General features: G+C 42.6%; 1 protein-coding gene across 2 annotated transcripts in view; it reads right to left on the reverse strand.

The window, feature by feature from the left end:
- Positions 1 to 10,147: 10,147 nt before the first annotated feature.
- The window catches only part of Tm9sf2 (transmembrane 9 superfamily member 2), a 51,884-nt gene continuing 36,034 nt past the window's right edge, over positions 10,148 to 25,997 (reverse strand). Inside the window, exons 11-17 of one of the 2 annotated variants that reach the window (XM_052732395.1) lie at positions 25,018 to 25,137; positions 22,877 to 22,934; positions 20,671 to 20,830; positions 19,725 to 19,876; positions 18,491 to 18,602; positions 14,501 to 14,672; positions 10,148 to 10,833 (exon numbers count right to left, since the gene is read on the reverse strand). In XM_052732395.1, coding sequence (XP_052588355.1) covers positions 10,766 to 10,833; positions 14,501 to 14,672; positions 18,491 to 18,602; positions 19,725 to 19,876; positions 20,671 to 20,830; positions 22,877 to 22,934; positions 25,018 to 25,137 — 842 coding nt within the window. In that variant the 3' untranslated portion in view covers positions 10,148 to 10,765. Of the gene's footprint in view, positions 10,834 to 14,500; positions 14,673 to 18,490; positions 18,603 to 19,724; positions 19,877 to 20,670; positions 20,831 to 22,876; positions 22,935 to 25,017; positions 25,138 to 25,997 lie in introns of those variants that run through there. The other variant, XM_052732396.1, reaches the window with a different exon arrangement.

Below are 25,997 nucleotides of genomic sequence, written 5' to 3' on the forward strand. Positions count from 1 at the left end.
GCCATCGTTTCTAAGTCAAATTTCTGAACACACTCATTTCTTTCTCCCAACAGGTCCCAAGAGGTGGCCTCTATCACTTTCATGTTTACTTAATCCAAAAAGGGTTAAATAAATGACAGTAATGTGTAACACGAATCTTAAAAGGTCTTATTGATAAAAACAAACCTGGAGTCAGGTATTGGGGTGAATGCTGGAAGATCAGAGAAGCAGAACAAGCCACAGCTTCCTCACCTCGCCAATTCCTCAGCTGATCCTGTTTCCTCAGACTGGAAGCCTCTGTGTCCTCATCCAAATGGATCTCAGCTGAACTGCTGCTAAAAGGCCTAAAAGCTTAACAGACTCTAGTTCCTGGTCCTCACACCTTAAATACCCTTCTGCTTCTGTCATCACTTCCTGGGATTAAAGGCTCTTGTTACCACACCTGGCTGTTTCCAGTGTGTCTTTGAACACACAGAGATCCAGATGGATCTCTGCCTCTGGAATGCTAAGATTAAAGGCATGTGCTACCACTGTCTAAACCTATGTTTAATATAGTGACTGTTCTGTTCTCTGACCCCCAGATAAGTTTATTGGGGTGCACAATGTACCAACCACAGTAATGCCTTGTCTGCACAATGAAAACTTCATTTCCACAGTTGCTTTTAAAACACGCCCACCAGGGGCTGGAGGAATGGCTCAGTGATTAGCAACACTGACTGCTCTTCCAGAGGACCTGTATTCAAAACCCAGCATCCACATGGCAGCTCACACTTGCCTGTAACTCCAGTTCCAGGGGACCCAACACCCTCACACAGATATATAAGCAGACAAAACACCAACGCACATAAAATAATTTAAAAATTTACTCCTTAAAAAATTCCTACCAAACTTGAAAATAAATATTATTAATATTGTCAGTTAAACAAGTATCCAAATAAGAGGTGTCAAGAACCTTGGCTAAAAGGAAGGAGATTCAGTGTCTGGACCAACAACTAAGAGATCCTTAAGAGCAGTGTCTCCAGGAAAACGACAAGAGTCTCACTTTTCTCTATATCCTATTGTACAATTTGAATTGTGTGCCATGTGCAGCAACTATCTCCTCCAAGGGGAAAATAAATGAAAATTAAACATTCAGAATCTAAGTTGACTATTAAAATACTTTTTCTTAAACCTTCATGATAAAAGGGAATGGGCTCAGCTTTTGAAGAGCCCTCTCTTCCTCCCCAGTGTTCCAGGTACTATGTACAATTCCTTAAGGGACTGAGTAAGCACGTGTGGGAGTTAAAAAACACTTGGTGGTGGCGAACGCCTTTAATCCCAGCACTCGGGAGGCAGAGCCAGGCGGATCTCTGTGAGTTTGAGGCCAGCCTGGGCTACCAAGTGAGTCCCAGGAAAGGCGCAAAGCTACACAGAGAAACCCTGTCTCGAAAAACCAAAATAAACAAAAAAACAAAAAACACTTCTGATCACCTCCTCCCCACACATTTGACAGAAGTGTAGCAAGAAGGGCCATCTGTTTTGTTTGAATGAGAAGTGACCCAGCATTCTGATTTCAGTTAGCCTCTTTGTAGCTTTCTGTTCGGGCTAGTTCCATGGGTAATAGTTCAAACGAAGTGTAGAGAGAAGCTGGCCAAGTTCTGCCACTGCTGATTTGTTTTTAACAACTGCCAACGAACGTAGAGCAAATGCAGAAGACAATGCTACTGGATGCACATTAAAATTTTATGGAAGCAAAACAGCATGTTCTGGAATCTGAGAGCTAAGAAAATAGTGACAAGGTTCTTTTCAGTTAAGTGAACTATTTAAAATCAATATACTTATCATTTAAACCCCAATTTCAGCCAAATGTATGCCTATCATGGAAAATATATATGAAGTATATATATGTTGCCCTGCTGGTAGCCATCTTGAATCACGCATGATTGCCCAAGGAGGCACGGTGTCCTCTGTAGTTTCTCAGCACAGACAGACAAGCCCAGCAGGGTAAGATACGGAGTTTATCATCACAGTCTAGAGCCTCCAGCATCAGAGCTGTGCTGCAGTCGCCCATGCTAGTGCCATTCAAACCAGGATCGTTCCTGATGGACCACTATATGAGCCCTCTCTAACCCAAGTCACCGGCTCTTCCTGCCACCTTGACTATGCATCCCTAAGTCCCCAGTCACTTCCTGCAGTGACCTGTGGTCTCCTGTAAGGCTATTCATCAAGATCAGGCCTACGCTAGTCTCTGCTAAAAGTGGTCACAAGAAACAATAAGACTTTATAAAATAAAGTAATTCATTACTGAGAAAATCAAATAATCATCGAGTCCATGAACAAAAAGGAGAAGTGGGAATCAGAGATAAGGCTGTGACTATGGAGCTCCAGCAAGCAGGCAGAAGGGACCAGCAGACTCCGTGAGCTAAGGGAACAATGTTTTTTTTTGTTTGTTTTGTTTGTTTGTTTTTTCACTTTTAATATTTAGACATAAAAAGATACAGTTACAAGCAAAAGAAGGAAGAAGGTCCTATCAAAGAAAAAATAGAAAAGCAGGGGCTAGACAGAAGGCTCAGGTCAAGTTCCCAGCAGCCAGACGGCAACTCACTCACAATCATCTGTAACTGCAGTCCTGGCGGGTCCTCGGGCCTCCTCTGACCTCAGTGAGCACCAGGCACACCCTGGGTGCTCCCAGGATGACTCAGTAGGTAACGGCACTTGCTGGCAAGGCTGGGAACCTGGATTTGATCCCTATGATTTACCTGGTGGAAGGAGAGAACCACATTCCCAAAGCTGTCTTCCGACCTCCACACTTGAGGGTTGACGTACCCAGCACATACACACACACATGTAAAGTAAATAATAAAATGTAATTTAAATATTTTTTTAAAGATTTATTTATGTACTTTATGTATATTGGTGTTTTGTCTGCATGCACATTTGCACACCAGAAGATGGCATCAGATCCAGGTGGTTATGAGCCACCATGTGGGTGCAGGGAATTGAACTCACGACCTCTGTAAAAGCAGCCAGTGTTCTTTACTGCTGAGCCATCACTGCAGCCTCCATATTTCAAAATTTTTAACAAAAGAAGACCTGCTTTGGGGTTTTTGTTTATTGTGGTGCCGGGGCTCAGACCCATAGTCCGGTGCATGTTAGGCAAATGCTCAACCACTGAGCTGTACCTCAGCAGCAAAAGCTCTTGGTTTGCAGGGAGCAGAAAAATGAACTCTGTTGACCCAATGAATTCTTTGCTTTGTGCCTGCAGATGGCAGAACAGTCTTGCACTTAATTAACATGCAACTTTACATTCTTAAGAAAATGTTTTTCAAATGTATATTTTTCTTCCTATAATCCAAATAGGTGGTGACCATAATCTGAGCCTACAATAAGATCAGTGAGGAAAACGTGCTTTGTTTTCAAAAATACATTTATTTTTTTATTTTATGTGTGTGAGAGTTTTGCCTGCATATCTGTATGTGTACTATGTGCTTGCCTGGTGATCTCAGAGGCACTGGATCCCCTGGAACTGGAGTTACAGATGGCTGTGAGCACAAAGTCGGCCTTTATAAGACTTTGTAAAGTTGATCTTTTAAAAAAAGAGTCCTTTAGGATCTGTAATGGTGTTGTGATTGTCAGTGTTTTGTAATTTTAGACACTGTCTGTAAGGATGTCTGGACACTGTAAGGCATGGACAGCGTAGCCATGGATGGGTAACCTTCAAGTCACATAATTGCCCCAGGGCGACACATGTCTACACTGCGAACCTTCCAAGTATGACTGTCTGTGCTCACCTTCCTTGAAATTGTCCCATTACCTAAATGGCACGCTGTGGCGTCTCTCCTCTAATTAGAGCACTTGTGTCACAGAAGACCTAAAATGCAGGAGTTGAACAGTAGTGTTAAGCCCGTCCTACTTACTGGTATTGTTTAAATTATTAGTCTAAAGCTAGAGCTTAAAAATAGTGTAACTAGAATTTTGAAGTGACATGAAAAAATTCGGAGGCATTTATTTTCAATTCAGAATGCATGCGGTTGCCCCCTGTGTGCATGTTGCCATGGCAACCGACATGGGCAAATCAGAGAACCCCGTCCCCAAAGAGCTTACTCATAACTTCATGGGTGGTGGTGGTGGTAGTGGGGTATTTAACACATAATTGGATGTGGTTTCGCTGGAAAAGATCTTTACAATGAGGGTTTATAAGAATATTTCCAAACCTATAGCCAAGGTTCATTATTTTAAAAAATGAGGTAGGCAGGTGTGGTGCACACCTTTCATCCCAGCACTCAGGAAGCAGGGGCAGGCAAATCTCAGAGTCTGAGGTCAGCCTGGTCAACTTAGTGAGTTCTAGCACAATCAGGGCTGCATAGAGAGATACTTTCCAAAAAACAAACAGACAAACAACAAGAATAGCAAAATGAATCAAAAAGGCTGTCGATCTGCCACAGCAGGCCGAGGGTGCCCAGCACCAAGTCCAGCTACCTGAGTTCAATCCAGGGAACCAGTGACCCTCTTACCTGGACACACATGCAACCCTCCTCCATAAATAAATAAAAAAGTAGAGTCCTTCTGAGTTATTTTTGTGTGGTGTGTGGTTGTGGGTTGCATACCTGTGTGTGCCAGAGGCCAGACATCAGGTGTCCTCTGTTGTTTTCTACCCGTTTTGGGTTTTTTTAATATTTTTTTATGGTAGCACTGTTAATCCTGAAATTCGCCAGAGAAAAATCAGTTCCACCATCTTGGGCCAAATTAAAGCAAGCTTTATTAAAATATTTTATACTGACCAAGATGGGATTTTGGTCAGGACCACTCCTGGAACTATCCCAGTTGAGTGGCCCTGAGTCACATGTTGTCAGGGCTTATAAAGACAAAACCCATAGGAGCCATACTTTCCCATCAGACTGCTGTTATTTTCAAGAACTACAACTCCCAGCATTCCAGGTTACCTGGTTATTGGGCGGGTGGAACTTAGAGGTTAGTTTATGGTATAACAATGATGTTTTGCCAGCATATATGTATAAACATTACAGGCATGGCTGGCACCTGCGGAGTTCAGCAGAGGGCATTAGCTTCCCTGGAAATACAATTAGAAATGGCTGTGAGTCACCGTGGGGATGCTGGGAACCGAACCCAGGTCCTCTGTAAGGGCATCAAGAGCGCTTAACTGTTGAGCCATCTTTCTAGCACTCCTAGTTTATTTTTTGAGACAAGGTCACTCCCTGAACCTGGAGCTCACCAGACAGCCTGGCTGGGATTCTCTTGTCTCTAGTCTAGTCTCCCAGCAAGCAGGGCCAGCCAGCTTATGTGAGTGCTAGGGAGCTCAAGTCCTCAGTCTGTCAGTGAGCCATCCCTCTCCCCAGGCCCATGTTGTTTTCCTTTCTGATCAATGTTGGTTATGTCAGAAGCAGGACTTCACAGAAAAACAGCACTCCACCCTCACCCCGACCCGTGTGTGGAAACACAAAGGAGCAATCTGGTCATGGAATCAAATCCAGTTCAGAAGCCCTTGACTAGTTCTCCAGAAGCCTAGCAATGTATTATGGGTACCCCATTGCCTTTACCTCTAGGCTGCTTTTTTTTTTTCTCTGATTTTTCGAGACAGGGTTTCTCTGTGTAGTTTTGGTGCCTTTTCTGGGTATCGATCTGTAGCCCAGGCTGGCCTTGAACTCACAGCGATCCACCTAGCTCTGCTTCCTGAGTGCTGGGATTAAAGGCGTGCACCACCGCAGCCCGACTAGGCTGCTTTCATCAGATATGAGTTTCTTCGGGTAGTGGTCAGGTAATGTCACTGGGGAGTGGTCGAAAGCTGGGTCTGTTCTAACACCCGGTGCAATGAACAGTGCTGAGCATTCAAAGGATGCCGGCAACAGTAACAACAAAACCCCAGAACCGAACCAAACCAAACTAAGACCCACAGAGAGGGGTAAAGACGCTTGCTGCCAAGTTTGGTGATCTGAATGACTGGTGGTTCACAACCATCCCCGACTCCAGTTCAATCCCCAGGTTCTACATGATTGGAAAGAGAACCAACTCCCCAAGGTTGTCCCCTGACCTCACTAGTACTATAGCACAGAGCCCCCTCGCCCCAAGAATAAATACATGTTAAAATGGGGAATTTGTACATTGTTCCCCTAGACGTAGCACTATAAAAATGAAGTGTATTGTGATGGGCTGAAAAAACTGTACTTGCTTACAATCCTGGAGGCCCAAGGTGTGATTCCTCAGCATGGGAAATAAACAAAAAGGTGACCACACCAAGAGGGGCCTCAAGAGAAGAACCAAGTCATCTACAGATGTTCACCCCAAACTCACCTCACCTTGTCCCATCTTGAGAGAACCTAGCCCAGTGACACCTTCCCAGCAATGAGGAAGAACTCTGTCATTTAACATCCAGGCCATGGTGTTCTGTTACAGCAGTCCCATCCAACTAATACATCCAAACAAAACAGACCTGTTTGTTTTCAGATCTGAGAGTAAGACTTTGGAGAAAGGCATTAGAAATTAAGCCTGGGGGGCTGGAGAGATGACTCAGTGGTTAAGAGCAATGGCTGCTCTTCCAGAGGACCTGGGTTCAATTTCCAGCACCCACATGGCAGCTCACAACTGTCTGTAAATCTAGTTCCAGGGGATCCAAAACCCTCACACAGATATACATGCAGGCAAAACACCAATGTGCATAAAATTAAAAAAATAAAAATTAAAAAAAAAAGAAATTAAGCTTGGGGCATCACACACAGAGTTCTAGACCTGAATTCTACCCTGAGGCTGTTTTTACCTTTAATTTTGAGGTAGAGTCTTATTAAGTTACTCAGGCTGCCTTGAACTTTAGTAGCCCAGGAAGGTCTTGTCTCTGCCTCCTGAGGAGCTGGGATCAGGCCAGCAGCACTGGGTGCTTTGGGCACCATGAGATTGATGGCACACAGAACTTTGAAGTAGATGTGTGTGAAATGCTTTTAGGTTCTCTTCTGGTCACCAACCCTAATGCATTAGGATAAACGGTAGCAGAACAAATCCTCGTGCTTGGAGCTGAAAGGTGGCTTAGGTCCATAAATAGTTCTGTGTGTCTCAGAATGTTAATACTCGCTCTTCTGCTACACTATGGGGAAGACTTTCTCCAATTTCCTAAATCAAAGGGCTCATGAGCTCACACTTGGCACGGCTGGGTGTCACAGAGGCCAACTGCTGCACAGGGTGCATGTGCTTGAGGCCCATTCTGTGGCAGGCATCCTAGGAGGAGCAAGTGATGAGCCAGCTGGCTGCAGATGTCCTGGGAGGTGCCCTGCAGGCCCCAGCGGTGGAGGGAGGGAGGGAGGGACAGACTGGGGAGCAGGAGGCCACAGGCATAGACCTTGCTGACTAACTGAAGGGGTGTCCCAGTGCCCTGAAGTTCCAGCTCAGGTGAGAGTAGGTGAGAATCTCCATTCTCTGCAAATGGAGAAGCTGGGATGAGGCAGGTCTGGTAGATGAAGTCCATCTATATGCAAACTGAGCTTGGGGGCTGTGGGAACCATTCAGGTTGTCCAGCAAACTGGTGGCTGCCGCTGGAGATGGATGAAATGGTCAAAAGCTGAAATCGAAGCGAGTGCATTGGTGAGTAGAACAGACATGGAATGGGGGAGAACATCAACATTCCCTGGGCAAACACGGTCTCCTATACCATGCACTCCACCAGGACATGAGCAGGGCTGGCCATGTCTGTGACATTGCTTTGGGATTCTATGAGGTATCTCTTGAGGAGTAATGCTCTTGAGACAGTCATGTCTGTAAGACCTAAGAAAACACGGACTGAGAAGTACCCACCGGCTGAGGTTCAAGGGGTACTGGAGGTCTCAGCAGCACTGCCAACAGAACGCAACATGGCAGAGGGAAGGAGGAAGAGAGAAAAAAGTGGGTCCGAGGGTTGTTTTTTTCCCTCAAACCAAGCAGAAAATTAGTATATTTAAAAACTGCAAGGAAAAGCACTGAACACAGAGAAGGGACCAGTGAGCGATGGGCAGTCTAGTGACTGCCAGAAAAAGCCTGAAAGGCAGGCAACCTTTATGAAGCGTTGGGCAAGAAGATGGACTGCAAAGAACCACCTTCATCAGTGCTCAGGCTAGCCTTGCTAAACGGCTCCGTTAGACATGGGTCCAGGGAGAGATTCATCAAGCACACTTCTAGCAGGAACACATCTCAGACCTGTTACCAGGTCTTTACACACTCCAGTCCCTTCACAAAAGATTTCAGGCAGGCTAGCCCATGGACTACCCCCGCACTCTCAGGGGCTCCGATCACTCAGAGGTCTATAGGTGCTGTGGGTTCACCAGCACATCTCCAACAACTCACGGCAGCTCACTCTGGCAGACCTGTCAAGGCTGCAGTTTTCCCCAGGCCTTTTTCATTGTTTTACTTCCTTACCATCTTCTCTTCATAACGATCCCTCCATGCTTTTTCTTTGGGGGGGGGGGCACGGGATGTCACAATCTCATTCTGTAGCCCAGGATGGCCTTGAACTCACAGCAATCCTCTTGCCTCAACTCCCCAAGGGCTGGGATGACAAGCATGAGCCACCATGCCTGGCCCAAAAAAATTTTTTTTAAAGGTTTTTTTAATTATCTGCGTATATGCACATGAGTTCAGGTGTCTCCAGAGGCCAAAGGAAGGTGTTGGCTCCTCTGGAGCTGGAATTATGGGTGCTTGTGGATCTTGACATGTGTGCTGGGCATCAAACTTGGATCTTCTACAAGAATAGTGTATGATTTTAACTGCTGAGCCTTTTCTCGCCCTTCAAATTTTCTTGTAACACTTTTATGGGCTAAACATTCCTAATTTGAAAACCTAAAATCCTAATTTGTGTGTGTGTGGTGCTGGGAACCTAAACCGGGACCTCAGTGTCTGTTAGGCAAGCACTCTACCACTAAACTATACGCCCAATTCAGAACTTCAAACTTTTAGAACACTGATAATAGTTTCAGATTTCAGACTGTGAGACTAAGCAGTTTCAACTGGATAAAAGCGATGGATGCAAACATTCTTAAATCTGAAACCTTCCCATGAGAGTGTGTGTAGAATGTGCCTCATTTATAAAGAACACCAAAGGCAAACCAAAACAGCCAGTTAATTGTGTTGAATCCTGATTGTTCACTGCAGCAAAATTAAAAGAAACTTTGCTCCACGAAGGCCAACCTGGTGTCTGAATGGAAAGTTTGTTGATAAAAATAGACGCTTCCTGTTTGGTCAACCAGCCTATTCTAAGGTACCAGTTACAGTGCAAGAGAGCGCATAACTGAGAACTTTTAAAATGCTATCACTTCACTGAACTTGAAAAGCAACAGGCTGTTCAGTTAAGAGACAGCGTCTCAATATGTAACCCAGGCTAGCCTCTGCATCCCATGTTCCTGCTGCCTCACTTTCCCGGGCTGGGATTCAAGTGTGCACTTGGCCCAGTTGGTGTGTAGAGTAAGGCCTGGCAACGTGAGTGACAGCTAGTAATCTCAGTTTAAGTTTAAAGCCGATGTCTGATGTATTCTCATAAGTAGCCAGCAATGAAGTCCTCAATACAGAAGCCATTCACAGACAGAGAGGGATTCACATCTTTGAAACCACCTCGGCTTTCTGTATAAACAGATTCAAACTTGCCAGATGTACGAGTATTAGTGATTTCCTAATCTAGGACAAAAGTTATTCGTGAAATCTAAATTAAACCACTGTAGTCGTGGGGACGAAGGCTTGCTAACTACTGCTAACGTGCAGAGAACATAGAGCCTAACTCATACTGTGTGCAAGGAGTCTGTAATCCAGGCTGGCTTCCAACTCACTATGCAGCCAAGATAGACCAACATCATCCTCATGCCTCCACCTCCAAATTATAGGCATTACAGAGGTGTGCCACTACATCCTGCTGACTTAAAGTAAGTCAAGAATATAAATTAATAGTAACAATATAAGGCCTGAATTTAAGTTCTAAATGTGTCATTTATCCAACCAGACAGGCATGACTACAATTCCTATCATCCTTTCAGAGTGGAAATTCAGATTTGACAAAATCCAAAAGACTGAAATTTCACTTAAGTGGAAAGTGAGAAATCACTATATTAACAGTATTCAACAATACCAGATAAAACATATATGTAAATCACTTCAAACATCTGTGGTCAACAGATTTATAGTCACAGACTCTCCTTAAATACGCAACAGGGAATGATGCAATGAAGACATTTTTACAATATTTATTAAGATAACAAATTTATAAATTCAAAGACTCAGAGGCACATAGTTTAAAAGGCCAATACCATGGGAATAATGAAGTCAACACAGAAGAGTAAGAAGATATGAACAATTACAACCAATACAAGATTTTTAAAAGCCACATTCCCCCCAATGAACATGTCATAGGAATCATCCTTCAAAATTACCATGATAAAAAGTTATTTCCTTCAAAGAAAAATAATTCTTTCCACCTACCGAGCCTAGAAAATCCTATTTACAAGCAACTGTCCAGTCTTTCATCAATATTATGGCCTCCTCTAATCTGCCATTAGAAGTATTGAAAAGTTTATAGCTATTGTATTTACAAATGCACATAATATTTAAATTTGCTCTTCATTGAGAACAACTGAATATATACTTAATCCAATCACAATACAAATGCTTTAGTGTTGAAATACAACTTGTGGGTACAGGTGCGTGGGGAGAGGTGTACTTAAAAGTATGTTGTTTCTGAAGGATTACTAGGCCAATAAGTCTGAGAAAACTCAAGGTAGTCACAAACCAAGTCTTTGTTGATGAAGATTTCGTTTATTTCTGTTTTAACTGGACACACTGGGCTTCTTCAGTCAACTTTCACCACACTGTATATTTTGGTGACAAACCAAAAGCACGCAAAGAAGCCAATTGTTCCTAGAAAAGAGAAGAAAACACAAAAGAAGTTCATTAGTTTATACCAAAAACCAGATGTAAAATGACTGGGTCCTTTAAAAAGAACACAACTTTTCATCTTTGGTGGGCCAGGAATGTAACACAGCTCCGTGAGCTTGTTTTTGAAGAATATGAAACCACTTAAATTCCTTACAAAAACCATGTAGAATTTCTTATATTGTAAAATTACCTAAATTTTCCATAATATACATTATTTTCCTTTTTTGGGGGTGGGGTGGGGAAGATCAGGGTTTCTGTTGTAGCCCTGGCTGTCCTGGAACTCACTCTGCAGACCAGGCTGGCCTCGAACTAAGAGATCTGCCTGCCTCTGCCTCCCAAGTGCTGGGATTAAAGGCGTGCACCACCACTACCCAGCTGTTTCCCTTTTTATATACATCACTGAATTAAAAAATGAAAATATATCAAACCATGATTCCCATTTAAGAATATTTTTATAACAAACTGGAACTGCTACCATATTTTTACCAGATTCACAGGATAATAAGATTTTTGTTTGTTTGTTTTGTTTTGTTTTCTAAGACAAGGTTTCTCTATATAACAGTCCTGGCTGTCCTGGAACTCACTCTGTAGACCAGCCTGTCCTCGAACTCACAGAGATCCATCGCCTCTGCCTATTGAGTGCTGAGATGTTTTCTTTTTTTTTTTTTTTAAAAGATTTATTTATTTATTATGTATACAATGTTCTGCCTGCATGTACGTCTGCACACCAGAAGAGGGCACCAGATCTCATTACAGGTGGTTGTGAGCCACCCTGTGGTTGCTGGGAATTGAACTCAGGACCTCTGGAAGAACAGCCAGTGCTCTTAACCTCTGAGCCATCTCTCCAGCCCCTGTTTTCTAAGTATAGTTGCTAGGAATTAACAGTATTCAATGAGTTGCAGTAAGAGAATCTAGATGTTTCTGCAATATATGCAAAGTGATATAAGCAGGGTAAGAACAGAGATGACCCAGAAGAAAACAACAGGCAGCGTGGTTCTGCGCAGCACGCGGCTGTAACACTGCACACTGTATATGGTGAAAGGTAACTGACATCTCTAAGCCCACTGCTTTGTTTGTTGTTGCAAGAAGGGCTTGAACAGCCTCTCAGATACTAGGCAAGCACTCAAGCACTCTCAGCTATATCCTCAGCTCTGCACACACACCCTTTTTTCTCTGACACAGGGTCTCACTAAGTTATCCAGGTGGATCTCCGACTCTTGAGTAGTTAGGATTATAGGCCTGCACCATCATCCCACTCCAAATCCATTTCCTGACCACAGTAAAGAGACGCCTCCATCAGACTGTTACATAATAAAACGTGCCTTAATTTTCAGCTACCTTCATCAGTCTAGAATCTGAAGAATTGAGCTCTATGGGGATATTCTTTCAGCATGACCAAAACAAAGCTCAAAGGAGTCTTGTTGGAAGTATGGCCAAAATAAAACCTACTTTCTGTGATATGACATGTGGTATTCTTTCAAATCAAAGTTGTTGAAAAGTGACTTTTATTATGACTGTATGTGTGTGGTTTAGTGTGGAGGTCAGAGGCCAACTTTGGGGCAGTTCTCTCCTTCCACCCCTGGTTCTGAGGATCAAACTCAGGCTTGAGTGGCAAGTGCTTCCCCCTTGAGGCATCTCACCAGCCACAACAGAAGCTCCTTAAACTATGGGCTGCGGCTACATGACAGCAATTTTCAACCTGTGGGCGCAAACCCTTTGGGGGTTGCATATCAGATATCCTGCATATTAGATATTTATGTTATGACTCATAACATTAGCAAATTACAGTTATGAAGTAGCAACAAAGTAATTTTCTGACTGGGGGTCAGCACAACATGAGAAACTGTATTAAAGGGTCATAGCATTAGGAAGGTTGAGAACCACTGCTACATGTAATCATGCAATTAGGGGTATGATCATGTAACGGTAAGAAAAATTTGGTAACAGTAAAAGGTTTCCAAATATGTAATGAGTGAAAATTAACCCAAGATCCAATCTGAGCTGTGGTAGCAGTGCTCATCGGTGATGTGCCACACTCTACCGCAGCCTCAAACATACAGCGTGCTCACAGTACCGCGTGCACATGCACTATGCCATCAGGCCACACCCCACAAACGAACGCTGCCTGGACACCCCAGCTACAGCACATTTGTGAACTGCAGCGTCTTTAATGTACGTAACAGTTTTCTGTTCTTAAAAGAATGCTATTACTTCATCGTGGAAGGCAAAACATAGTAATGCTTTCTTACTATTATTTCTCAGCATATCATATGAGTATATCTTTGGATTATAGCACATTAGACAAACAAGCACATCTATTTCATTTATATGCAAATTTTCTTTAAAGATTCCATTTTTATTTTTAAATCATGTGTTTGTGTATGAGCATGGATAGGTGCCCTAGGATACAGGGGAGTTGGAGCTACTTTGCAGATAGTTTTAAGCCACCTTTCGTGGGTGCCAGGACCTGAACTCAGGTCCTCTGAAAGAGCAATATATGCTTTTGACCAAATAGTGATCTCTCTAGCCCTTGCAAAGTTGTTTAATCTTTAATAAATGGTTAAATTATACACCAAAGAATTATTTGAAAAGATTGTTCTTTATTATTAATCAGTCAATGTTGATTTGTATTCCTACTATATACAGTTGTAAACCGGGGGCCACAGAAATGCTCTCCAGGCAGAAAAGCTTAAGAGCCCTGTGTAAACTACGCTTGCACTTAGTGAACCTAACTCAGACTCTGCTCTACAGCAGCATGTATTACATTGTAAAACTCCCACAATGTTGTAAATATTGTAAACCCGCTTAAGAAATAAATGGAAGCATATTACTTTCCTTAGGAACAACTCTGGGAAATGACCAATAAGTAGGGTACAGACACACACATACAGGGGACCCATATGGCCCTGTGAGTGAGAGGCTTCTGTTTAATGTCCCAACAGGTTTTCATCATCATTTTAAATGTAATACACAGAAAGTATTATAGATTTCTAAATCTATACACAGTATTTGGAACAGATCTGGCAAGTTATAAACGTTCCTAGATCCACCCTTACACTGGGCATCTGGTGAGGAGGGGTTAGGTGAAGGTTGTGTGCTGGTGCAGAGCGCTCAATATCACTTTCTGGATCACCAAAAGGCTTGGGAAAAGGTCAGGCTTAATTTCACAGACCTAATGGTGAAAATACAAACATCCCATCAGCATCATGGCAAGCCTATGGCCCAGTGTACATTCTGAAAAGGACACCTTTCCTTAGACTACAGGCAGTTACTTCTGCTGTGTAAACAGACTGGCTTTACGTCAAACAGGGTCAGTGTGGAATTCTGAAGCACACAGAGGAGCGGCTCCCTTTCCTACAAAGTGAAACTGACAAGTACATGTGACACTGCTGTTTAGACATCATGTAGCTGACCAGGGTCTGGGATCTCAATCTGTCACACAGCACCAAGATCCACACCCACGCCCAGCCTGTGTGATATGTGACCTCACTTCCGCCTCTGCATTTCCACTTTCCTGAGCTGCAAACACAAGCTGGCATGTCAAATGACATTGAACCGGGCTGAGGGTCAATGGGCAGTGAGGAGCAGAGACATTCATGAAGGAGGAATAAACGGAATAAAAACATTAAAAACACCATTTATGTCTTACCTGTAAAAAGAAAGAAGATCAAAACCATTATCATAGTATAACCGAAGTACAGGATTGTGCTTGCTGTTCCGGTGATCTGAAGTTTCGAAAAGAAGTAGTGTATGGCGTATATTAAGAAATAAACGGCAGTGAAGCCACTGGTGAGGAAGGAACGCCACTGCCAGTGATAATCCTGGGTGGAGAGGGAAGCGAGGAGTGACAGTTACCTCCTAACATCAACAACACGGAGCTAACAGAATCACAAAGCAGAGCATTCAATGGAAGCCCCAACCTAATTGCTGCCACAGTTGCTGGCTGACTGAACTTTGTGTATTTTTCCACCTCATTACAGGTGCTCAGAGGCACACTCGTATTTGTTGTATAGCTACTTAAAAACCAGCTAAAAATGTATGAGAAAACATCCAACAGTTTATGAATAACAAAGGATCAGATTATATTTGAAAGCTTATGATTCTGAAGGAAAAACAAAGTACAAAATCCCTTTGACAGTTCAAAATTAATATTCATTTTATTCAACTTTACAGTTCAGTCAACTCTACACAAGAGCAATTTCCTATTAAGGCCTGGTTGAGATTTACTTCCAATTACGACTCACATAATTCCAACAAGGTAGGTGGTTAGGACAGCTATTCTCGCTTTACATAAAGTGGTTTATAGCACATCAGAGCATCTTTAGAAAAAGAAAACTTTCCAATCTCTGCTACAATTGGGAATATGTGAAAAAAAAAATACTGTTTTTTAAAAAGCAAACTAAGAGCTGAGTATATCTATAATCCCAACACTCAGGAGGCTGAGACTAGCTTGTCTACATGGTGCATCCAGGCCAGACTAGGCTTTGGTGAGATGATGTCAAAAAAGAAAAAAAGTAAAAACGAAATCACCACAAACAAAATAAGCAAAACAAGATCAGAGGAGAAAAGCATACATAAACAAAACTCTACTACAGTTAATCGAAGAATTCATCAATGTTTCAGAGCGTTGACACCTCCACACAAAACCAGGCAAAGGCATGGATGTGCACATACTAGGCAAGTGCTCTATGTCACTGAGCTACACTCCAGCCCAGGTGTTTATACACCAACAATGGACAAACAAAGGACACAAAAATCCCTAGAAATACCTTTCAAAAGGGATTTCAAACGTTTATATGCCAAAAAGTATACAACATCGTGACATAAATGACAGAAAACCTAAATAAATGAAAAATATATGCTTGTGTTTGTAAGCTGGACAACTTAACAACTAAGATGCTGCTATCTCCATATAGTCTGGATCAGTGCAGACCCTACCAACTGTTTAAAGATCCGGGCCAGATAGCACAGTGCTGGCTGCACAAGCATGGGAACCTGAATTCTAGCTCTCAGAGCTCATGTTGATCTTGCCCAAGTGTTGAGCTCCTGGTTCAGTAGAAGACACTGTCCAAGAATTAGGTTGGGGAGTGACAGATGGCATGTGACAAGCACCTGCAAATGTAAGCTGATACACAAACTCAAAGATCTTTTACTGTGACAGAAAGGCTGGTCTTCAAATTTCAGATGGAATTACAAAGAATGGCAAAATATACTGATTTTACACAGAGTCAGAAGACTCACCATTCTCTACTCAAAGCTTACAATGACAACTATGAGCGCTAAAACAGGATGGCACAGAACTTCCTATAGATGATGACAAGAGAATGGAAAATCCAGAAGTGAACTTATACATCTACAGTCAACTGACTGTTAGCAAGGCAGCCACAGCCAAGATCATTCAATGAGGACAGAAGAGTTTCTTCACCTGGCAAGAAATGTTATCATGACATTAAAATGCAAAAGCAACAGAAGAAAAACATTAGGTAAGTAAACTGGGGAAAAAAACAAGCCTCTCTGGAAGAATATCAGGAAAGTGAGAAGCACCAAAGAATGGAAGAAATGATCTGAAGAAGGCTTAGTATCTAGGAACATATAAGACAACTGAAAAATGGGCAGGACTGAACAGACATTTACTGAAGATACAGTATTCCTACTCAAGGAAAGATGTGCAACACCATCAGACACTGAACACAGAAATCCAAAGGAGACAGCTCAGCATACCTACTACACAACTATGCCAAAGAGCCAAGGAGGAACAGACTGGAAGAGCTGATGAAGACTTAGAGGACTAGAAACTGTACATTGCTGGTGGAAACATGAAGTGTGGCCTTCAGGACATAAAGCAAAGAATCATCACATGGCAAAGCATCCAGAAGAGCTAAAACACACTGAGGTACTGTGGGTGGGCGTTCACAGTAGCATATTGACAATGCCAAAAGGGGGAAATACTCACATGCTCGCCAGTGGATAACCGTATACACAGATGTCACACATACAGTGGAATATTATTCAATCACAAAAGGAATAAAGCACTAAAATATGCTGAAGTAGAACCCTTAAAAATGACAATTATTTCCATGCTTTTACTTCTTAGAAGTTTATTCTTGCTGTGCATGTGTGGTGTGCACGGACGGATGCCTGGATGTGCTAAGGCACGTGTGCAGCGGTCAGAGGACAGCTGCGGAGAGGGTTTTCTTTTCCCACCTTTACCTGTGTCTCAGGGACTCAGGTCGTCAGGGTCTTTATCTGGTTAAGCCATCTCCCTGACTCCAGAATCTTTTCTGCTTTTTGTTTTTGAGATAGGGTTTCTCTGTGTAGCTCTGGCTGTCCTGGAACTCATTTTGCAGCTAGGCTAGCCTCAAACTCAGGGATCCACCTGCCTCAACCTTTTGAGTTCTAGGATTACAAACATGTGCCATACCATGTTCTCTTTTGGAGACAGGAAGCAGACTAGTGGTTGCCAGGGTCAGGGAAAGAAGGAAATGGACAGTCAATGCTTATGGGGTTTCTATGTGTAGAAAGAGTGAGAACATTTTAGAATCAGACAAGAGGAGAGAGTTGCACAAAACATGCTAAGTGCCAGTCATTTTTTTAACTTTCAAAATGTGAATTAAACTTAAATGAACAAATAAAAACAGAACAAAAAACTCAGTTTAACAGATTTTTATCTGTATAGAAAGTAACTGAAAGAATGGATCTAATGATCAGCAGGCTGCAAGCTGCAGACAGCCAAGGAGGGCTGCAAACGCAGCCCTTCACAGAACAGAACACCGAGAGGAGCAGAGCATGAGTAACCTACACACTTGGTTCTTGGCACGAATTCTGTAGACGACACCATGCTGCAATGTCAAAAGGGTGGACGCTCTAGAACCTTACCAACCATTCTATCTCTGATACAATGATGCTAACATTGTGGTGCTGCCATGAATCGTAACTCATTACAATGTAATCATTGAAACTTTTCCATGAACTCTGCCACTACGACTACTTACCTTTTTAGACAAAAAAAAAAAATGGTTTTTCGAGACAGGGTTCCTCTAAGTAACAGTTCTGGCTGTCCTGGAACTACTAGCTTTGTAGACCACGCTGGCCTTGAATTCACAGAGATCACTTGTCTCTTTCTCCAGAGATTAAAGGCATGTACTACCACCACCCAGCTTAGAAATATTTATTATCTGTGTATGTGCCTGTCTGAATTGTGTACCATCCGTGTAAAGGTGCCTGGGGAGGCGGAGTTACAGGTGGCTGGTTTTACGACACCTGATGTGGGTACCGAGAACTGAACCCTGGTCCTCTGCAATTACTCATTTTTTTTTTTACCAATTTTTAGAACTCAAACATCCATAAGAATATTAATTTTTAAGTCAGATAGTCATAAAAGTCAAATGCAGTACACTATAATATTCTTGGGAAATTAACATTCTAAAATCTCTACTAATAACCTTTAAGTAAATACAACAAATAAGAATATGATCTTGATTCAATCCTAAAGAGGCCTTCTTTTGATTTGTGAATAGAGGTCAATTTCTTTGATAATAAACATGTATGTAGAGAAATTATCTCAACAACACTCAAAGCTGAAATATGCCAAAGTTATAATACTGCCTATAAATTAACATTGAATACTGCTAACACGTACCTCCGCACATAGGTGGAAATAGCAAAGAAGTATAGTTGCTTCAGAACATGTAATAACCAAAATGATAAACACCAGAAACAGGAAGCCAAACATGTAATACATCTGATGTGACCTGTAATCAAACATGTCAGGACACAATGATATAAATATTTTGACACAAAAAATGACATATTGTTCATTCTATTTTGAACTAGGAAGGTTTTCTTTTGTTCTCAACAAATCAAACAAGATAATTTTGCACAGGTTTGGTGATGGAGAGGGCTGAGACAAGGAAGGATATGGTGGCAATGCCATCAGATTTTAGCCTCCTGTTCAGGTAGACCCTGAAACCACTATTCAGGAAAATGTGGCAAGCCTGTTTACCTACTAGTGAGTCAGAAGTGTTTGAGAAAAACACGATGGAAAGACACAAACTAGGAAAAAAAAAACCACATTAGCACACAAGGCTTTAGAATGTGGAATACTACTATAATAACTGGGAAGGAATGATACTCTGAGCACTGACAAAGCTCCAGTTTATTTCAATTTCACGCTCCCTCAGATCTTGGCACAACTGCAACACATGTCCACATAACTAAAAGTGATCACAATACACTACCCCACTCAAACACACTGCAATACAGAGGCTCAAAATTAGTCATTTTCCATGGCATGGAGGCACATGCCTTTAATCTCACCACTTGGGAGACAGAGGCAGACAATCTCTGTGAGTTCAAACCCAGCCTGGTCTACATAGCAAGTTCCAGGCCAGCCAGAGATACATAAAGAAGCCCTACTTCAAAAACAACTTTCCCATAGGAACAAGAAACAGTGAATACAGGATCTGAGTAATGGTATAGAACTTCCAGGTCATAGAAACCAGCCCTTTTTCCAACCTCCACCCGCTTCCCATGAGCACTCAAGCTCTTCTCTCTGCAGCAGTACTTAAGAACATGGTTAGGAAAGACCTGGGCTGAGCTTCTGCCACACAGATCATATTCTGCGGATACAATCACTCAACAACCTAAATCTCATTTTCTTCTCTGGAATCCTGAAAGTTATATGTAAGAATTAACAAGAGTAAGAAATATAAGCTTTCAATTAGTGTTAGCTATTATCACTACTCCACTCTTCCCCATGGAAAGATAACCTTTTGGTTTGTTATCAGAGCTGTTTACACCTGTAACCCACAAACACCAACAGTCCCTCCACATACAATGATAATGAGGAGGAGAGGACTCTGTCCTCAGCTTACCAAATGCTATTCAGAATGAAGAAAAGCTGTATAAAGATGCAGCCGAAGGGCAAAATCCCCCCCATGATGATGCCAGGCAAGGGCTTTGTGTAGAATGACTGTTCAGGAATCTGACGAGGAATTTGATTGGTTCGAACTGGGTGTTCAATGGCCTTCACAGAAAAAAAGGAAAAAAAGAAAAAAAAGAAAAAAGAAAAAAGGGATTTGTAATTAAGTAGCTATTAAAATACTCTCAGCCCATTTTTTTTTGCTTCCTTCCTTGTTCCTTCCATATTAATACTACTTGACATTGGAAGTCTATTTAAGTCATCAAATTGAAATATGTAATTAGAAGCAATGAATCAGACATTGCCAGGTATAGTCTGCCTTCTGAACAGACTAGGCCAAAGCTTTTTCTAGTGGTCATCTAATGACCAATGGCTTTACACAAAGTAAGACATAAGATAATACAGCATTAATAAGGCAAACTCTGGATTTTCATTTTAATTATACACTTACTGAAGAATACTGAGAAATGGGCAAAAATACCCTTATTGCACCCCTGCCCCCCAATTTACTTGTTTAAGAACGTAAGTGGGGGGAATACTGAAAACAAAAACAAAAACAAAGAAACCTTATGCCTGGTGTGTGGTGCATGCCTGTAGTCTAAGCATTCAGGAGGTGGAAGTGGGAAAGTCAAGCTTGCTACAGAGAACTCGCCTTTAAAAACCCAACATTCCTGGGAACTAAACTATTATATTTTTGGTTGTGAGCCTAGCCTTTAATGGCCGAGCCATCTCTCCAGCCCTAAAAACCCAACATTCCTAACACTATTATTTCATGAACTTGGGAAGCCTAGATCTTAAGGATAAGTTTACACCTTGTGACATTTTTTACGGTATCTTTCAAGGCAGAATAGACTAATTTCCTCAGCTGAAACCACTGAAGTTAGCACCTAAGAACTTACATTCTTCTTAAAGCCAAAGTATGCACCAATAAACGTCAAAGGCACAGATATGCAGAACCAAAGGGCCAAGATGGCAACCAGAGTGCCAAAAGGAATGGCCGCTGAAGAGCCTTCTCCCCAGAGGATTAGGTTCATTATAAAGAAGTCAGCAAACACAATCCTGAAAGACAAAAGTCAAAAACAAAATCAACAAGGGACAGTAACCTGCGATTCACGTTACAACATTAGAGAGGACAGAGAATAAAAAAGGTAGAATTTCTAAGTCATGGGGTTCACAAAACTTAAAACTTTACTACAAACTGCTAAATTGCTTTTTCGGCTGCTCTGACCAATCTAAACTCCAACCAGCAGCTGATGAAAGTTGCCTTTCCACATATTTTCATCACAGAACTGTTGTAACTTGTGTTTCTATGGACAACTGCAGTGAGCATCTGGCGCTTGCTGGCTCTGGCGTCACTTTCGCACTTGTGGCTAGGCCCCCAGCTCACGTTTCATTTGGGCTACATGTTTTCTGCAAAGTAGCTGTGCATTATTTCTATACTCTAGTCACTAATTCCTTGCTAAACATCATGCTTCCCCTTGAGCTTTTACTGAATTTAAACATCTAAATGTGTGCAGTTGTACTTCCACCAAGGCTTTCTAAGTACAATTATTTCAATTAGCAATAATTGTGCCTTGGACAAACCGCACTGCCTATGATACCGCCACTGCTCAAAGCTCCCAAGTGTATTTTTTAAAACAAGGCTGTTAATCATAAAATATATACTTTACACTATCTTTCCACACTGGGGATAGAACCTACATCCTTGTATGTAATACTTAGCATATATAAGGATGTAGGTTCAATGCCCAGCACAGAAAAAAAAGCTCCGAGCAGTGGCAGTAAGAGCCTGTTCCTCCCACCTCCCCTTAGTTTTTTTGAGACAGGGTTTGTGTAGCTTAGGCTGTCCTGGAGCCAGCTCTGTAGACCAGGCTAGCCTTGAACTTAGGGATCCGCCTGCCTCTGCCTCTCAAGTGTTGAGTTTAAATGAAGGTGTGCACCACTGCCTGGCAAGACCCAGTCTTCTAAAACAGTATAAATCCAGAAGAGCTGTGAGAGACGGCTAGAGGAGGACTGGAGAGGACAACCATTTCCAGATTTGAAAACGGGAATGCCACTGTAAATGTCAGTAAAGCAAGGGGAGAAGGTACTGATGACATGAGTTGACACTGCACCATGTGCGCAGGGTAAACGAGAACAGGAGTGCAGACTGTTTGCTCACGGCACTCTTGCTGGGGTGGAAAAGAAACATGCATTAGCAGGAAGACACTCGGGGAAGCTCTTTCAGGAGCTGGGAGAGCTAAGTGTCTTTCTAGGAAAAAGAGTCGTATGCAACAACACAACAAGGGGAGCAACAGGAGGTGTCTGAAAGATCCTGAAGGGAGCAGGGGGACAGGACGGGTGAGCCGGTCACTAAAGTGGTCACAGAAGCAGCCATGACCAAGAGTGGACTTGAGAAGAGCATGCAGACTGGATCAGAACACACATGGCTGAGACGCATGTGGGTCTCATGGAGGTCAGTTACAGAGGAAGTGTGTGCTTCCTGTGCTGGTCTACGAGACACTGCTACCATCACGCTTGTTTCTTGGGGAACAGCCCTTCTGCTAGGGCCCCCTTGTGTGCTCTCACCGTACTGCGTGTCCCCAGAAACGGGAAGGTTATGGCGCACACTAGGTGAGAACAGAAGCACCTCTCAGAAAGCCAAGGCTGTTTTGATTTGTGGTGTTCGTTAAGTTTTGGAACACGTCACTCTACATAATGGAGTATACCAAACATTGGCAATACATCTGATGAAAACCCATACTGGTCTGTCTGGGCACCCTTCGAAGCCCTCCCTGAGATCAGGTCAAAAGCTCTACTGCAACCTTATATGGCAACATGTCAGGACAACTGCTGCAGACTAAGAGACAGAAAGACTTTCTGTCAAGGGAGGTGCTAGCTAGCCTTTTCTCCCTCATACAAAAGAAAGCAACTGTTTGTTGTATCTAAAGATAATTTTAATATATAAGGTACATGGTATCACTCAGCACAGGTATAATAAATATTCATGTTATCAGTTTTCAAAACTTAAATGCTTTCTTAGATACCTGACTTAGAGACAGAAGGGACTGAAAAGGCTGGGGGAATAAGAGATGATCATTAAGAATCACTGAAAAACTCACTTACCCAGGACAAAGAAATGATGTCAACAAAACATTTGTTTTCCACTTCTCACCCCCAAAGGCTAAGGAAGAAAACAAAACATAAGCACAGATTTTCCTTCAAAGCAAACCAGTGTTCACACCCCAAATGTTTGTCAGGCAGCATGAGCAGCTCACCAGGAAGAGACCCTCGCACAACTGCTATGATGCTTGTTATTCAATGTCCCACAGTGCATGGCAAGAGGCTAAGCCACCCAGATCTGGTCTCATTTACTGATGCCACAAAGTAAACCACCCCTATGCCAGCATCGATGAACTGCCTGGGTGTGGAAATGACACGGGGGACTGTTGCCCACCTGTGGTCAGTTCTAGAAACTGTTCCACAACCCTCAAGCCTAACTTGCAACATCTTTAATTCCACAGAAGGTCTAAGTGCCCAGGGCTCTCTAGTACTGTGGTTTCTGGGGCGTGGGTGGGGAGAGGAGTGTGGCATCAGGAGACCAAGACAAAGGGCCAGAGCTTCTGACAGAATGAATTTGCTCACACAATTTTTACTTTCCTTTACTCCTCTCTAATTTTTTCCTTTCACTTAAAAGTATCAAATCATGAACTGTGCAGAGTAAAACGTGACATTTCTTCTCTGTTCCCAGTTTAAACTGGGTGTGAAGAGTTCTCTTTTTGATTTGAAAAACATTTTAGTATCATTTATAAGCAAGTGTGCATACACTACTTACCTTAAAGGAAAATGACAAAATTAAATGAATTATAAAAATCTGATATGAATTCAGTTATGTAGTTACTGTTGAGTTTAATAATAAACACAACTCCAAACTTCAAAACATTCTGTTTTTAATGTATTTTATGTCTACGAGGGCCTTGCCTGCATGTATGCATGTGCACTTGTGCTTATGCCTGGTACCAGAGATCAGGTGTTGGAGCCCTGGGACTGGAGTAGCAGATGTTTGTGAGTGACCATGTGGGTGCTGGCAACAGAACCCAGGTCCTCTATAAGACCAACAAATGCTCTTAACTACTGAGCCACCTCTCTAGCTCCTCAAAACATTTTTAAAGCACAAGCAACTCGATAAAAAGTGGTTTAAAAAAAATCCTTTTAGCAATCAGAGTTCTTTTGCCGGGACCTATGACACCAGCTCTCAGTAATGTTCTTACTGTCTAATGAGATTCTGACCTGGGCAGGGAGGTGTGAGGGTGGAGAGACATTAGCAGAAGGTCTAGGAGGGGTGATGTGGATGGAGAAAGGTATAAAGGAGCAGAGTCTGCTTAAGGAACTCAGAGAAGCCTCTGTGGCTGAGAATAAGGCTGGCATGAGAGGCAAGCAGGGTTCTGACTGTATCTCACATGTACTAACATACATAGGTCCCATGGCCTTCAGTGAAGAGCACAAGGAGAGTAAGGACAGAACTTGGGAAGGAACCCTGAACCCACCCACCCCACCCCTACACTTACCAGGACCTGACAGGGAATCAAGTCTAGCTTGAGGTCTCTCACCCCCACCCTATGGTCACCCAGGCCACTCTACAGTGTTTCACCTCCAATCTTCTTCCATCAGCAGACCACAGGGAACTAAAGACAGGGCTTCAGCATTCCTAGGCACAGCTAACTGCCACCTTCTTTGACCTAAGCTGCCAACCACACCTGTGGCCCTGACCCTTTGTTCTCTGAACTCTGCTTTACCTCTGAAGAGAGGAGACAGAAACTAATGACACAAATGTTACTTCCTTCAGGGCTCCCAAAAACGACATCTTTGTTTACTTTAGTTTATAAATGTTAAATTGGTATGCTGTTTTGTTCCACCCCAAAAGCTAATGCTTTCAAGGAAAAGGGAGAGGGGACAGCAGGTAAGCAGCATCACAACAGCTTATGCTGCTGTCAAAGCATTTGAGAGATAAAGCTACAACAGCCATCCCTGTAACTAAGAAACCACCATCCAGGTTCTTATCTAGAAACCTGTGATATCTGTCCAGGCAGTGCCAACCCCACCCCCACGCCATCAGAACCACCCCCACCTCGTCAGAACCACACTGGTGGCAGACTAAACTGTAGTATACCTGTCCAGGAGTGCCTATCTGCCCCTCACCTCTCCTCCACCCCGTCAGAACCATAATGATGGCAGACTCAATTGCAGTCCTTATGACCTTTACTTACACTTGTAGAATCTGGCAGCAACATAGCCAGCAGGTGTGCCCAGCAACACCCACAATACCACAGCACATGTCATCAGGGCTCCTCGATTGGCAGGGGACAGGAATCCCAGACAAGCAAAAACTAAGAAGCAACCATTGAAAGTTGAAAATGTTATTACTCTGCTTCCTTTGTTATGAAATGGTAGAATACTTTTTTCTATAAGAAAACAAATACAACCTCATGAAAAATACACATAGTCCCATGCAGCTAGTGATGGGTAACATATGCATGAATATGATCCCAAATGGAGCTAGCTCCACTGGGGAGTCTCCGATGGGTCCAGAAGATTCCATCTAGGTAGTTCCTGATAAAACGCTAATTCAGAACAACATCCTCAAGTGCCATTTCTGGGCTGAGTCCATCTTGGTTCTCTGGCGGCATCATGCTAGCCCCTGGCTTACTAAGATTTTTTTATGCTGCTTTCTCCAGGCTACCTGGAGAATACTAAGTCTAAGCAGTCTAATACTCTTATAAATCCTATCTATCCTATCAAAGCCATTATCTCCTTAGTTGTCATTACATTAAAACAACAGCAAGTACTACCTAGTCTTCAGAATAAGCCTGAAGGTGTGAACTGTGGCTTTCAAATTTACTCAGATATCTGGCATTTAGAAATGATAGTTATTCCCACTACAGAATATGCAGGCAGGCAGTAGAGGCATACACCTTTAATCCCAGCACTAGGGAGCCAGAGGCAGGAAGCTCTCAAACAAGCAAACAAACAAAACAACAACAAAAAGCAATAATTTTACTAACAGAAACTTACTACTGTTGATGGTGGCTCACACTGTATCCCAGCACTAGGGATCAGGAGCAGGGGCACTACTGCGAATTTGAGGCCAGCATGTCTAAAGACTGGGTGTCCAGGCCAGCTCAGGTTACAAAGGAATACCTTGTTTCAAAAAAAGTAAGACTAAACAAAAGACTACATAAACTATTAC

The sequence above is a fragment of the Peromyscus californicus genome, unplaced genomic scaffold (assembly GCF_007827085.1).
Source record: "Peromyscus californicus insignis strain IS unplaced genomic scaffold, ASM782708v3 Scaffold_12__1_contigs__length_115047231, whole genome shotgun sequence".
NCBI lineage: Eukaryota > Metazoa > Chordata > Mammalia > Rodentia > Cricetidae > Peromyscus > Peromyscus californicus.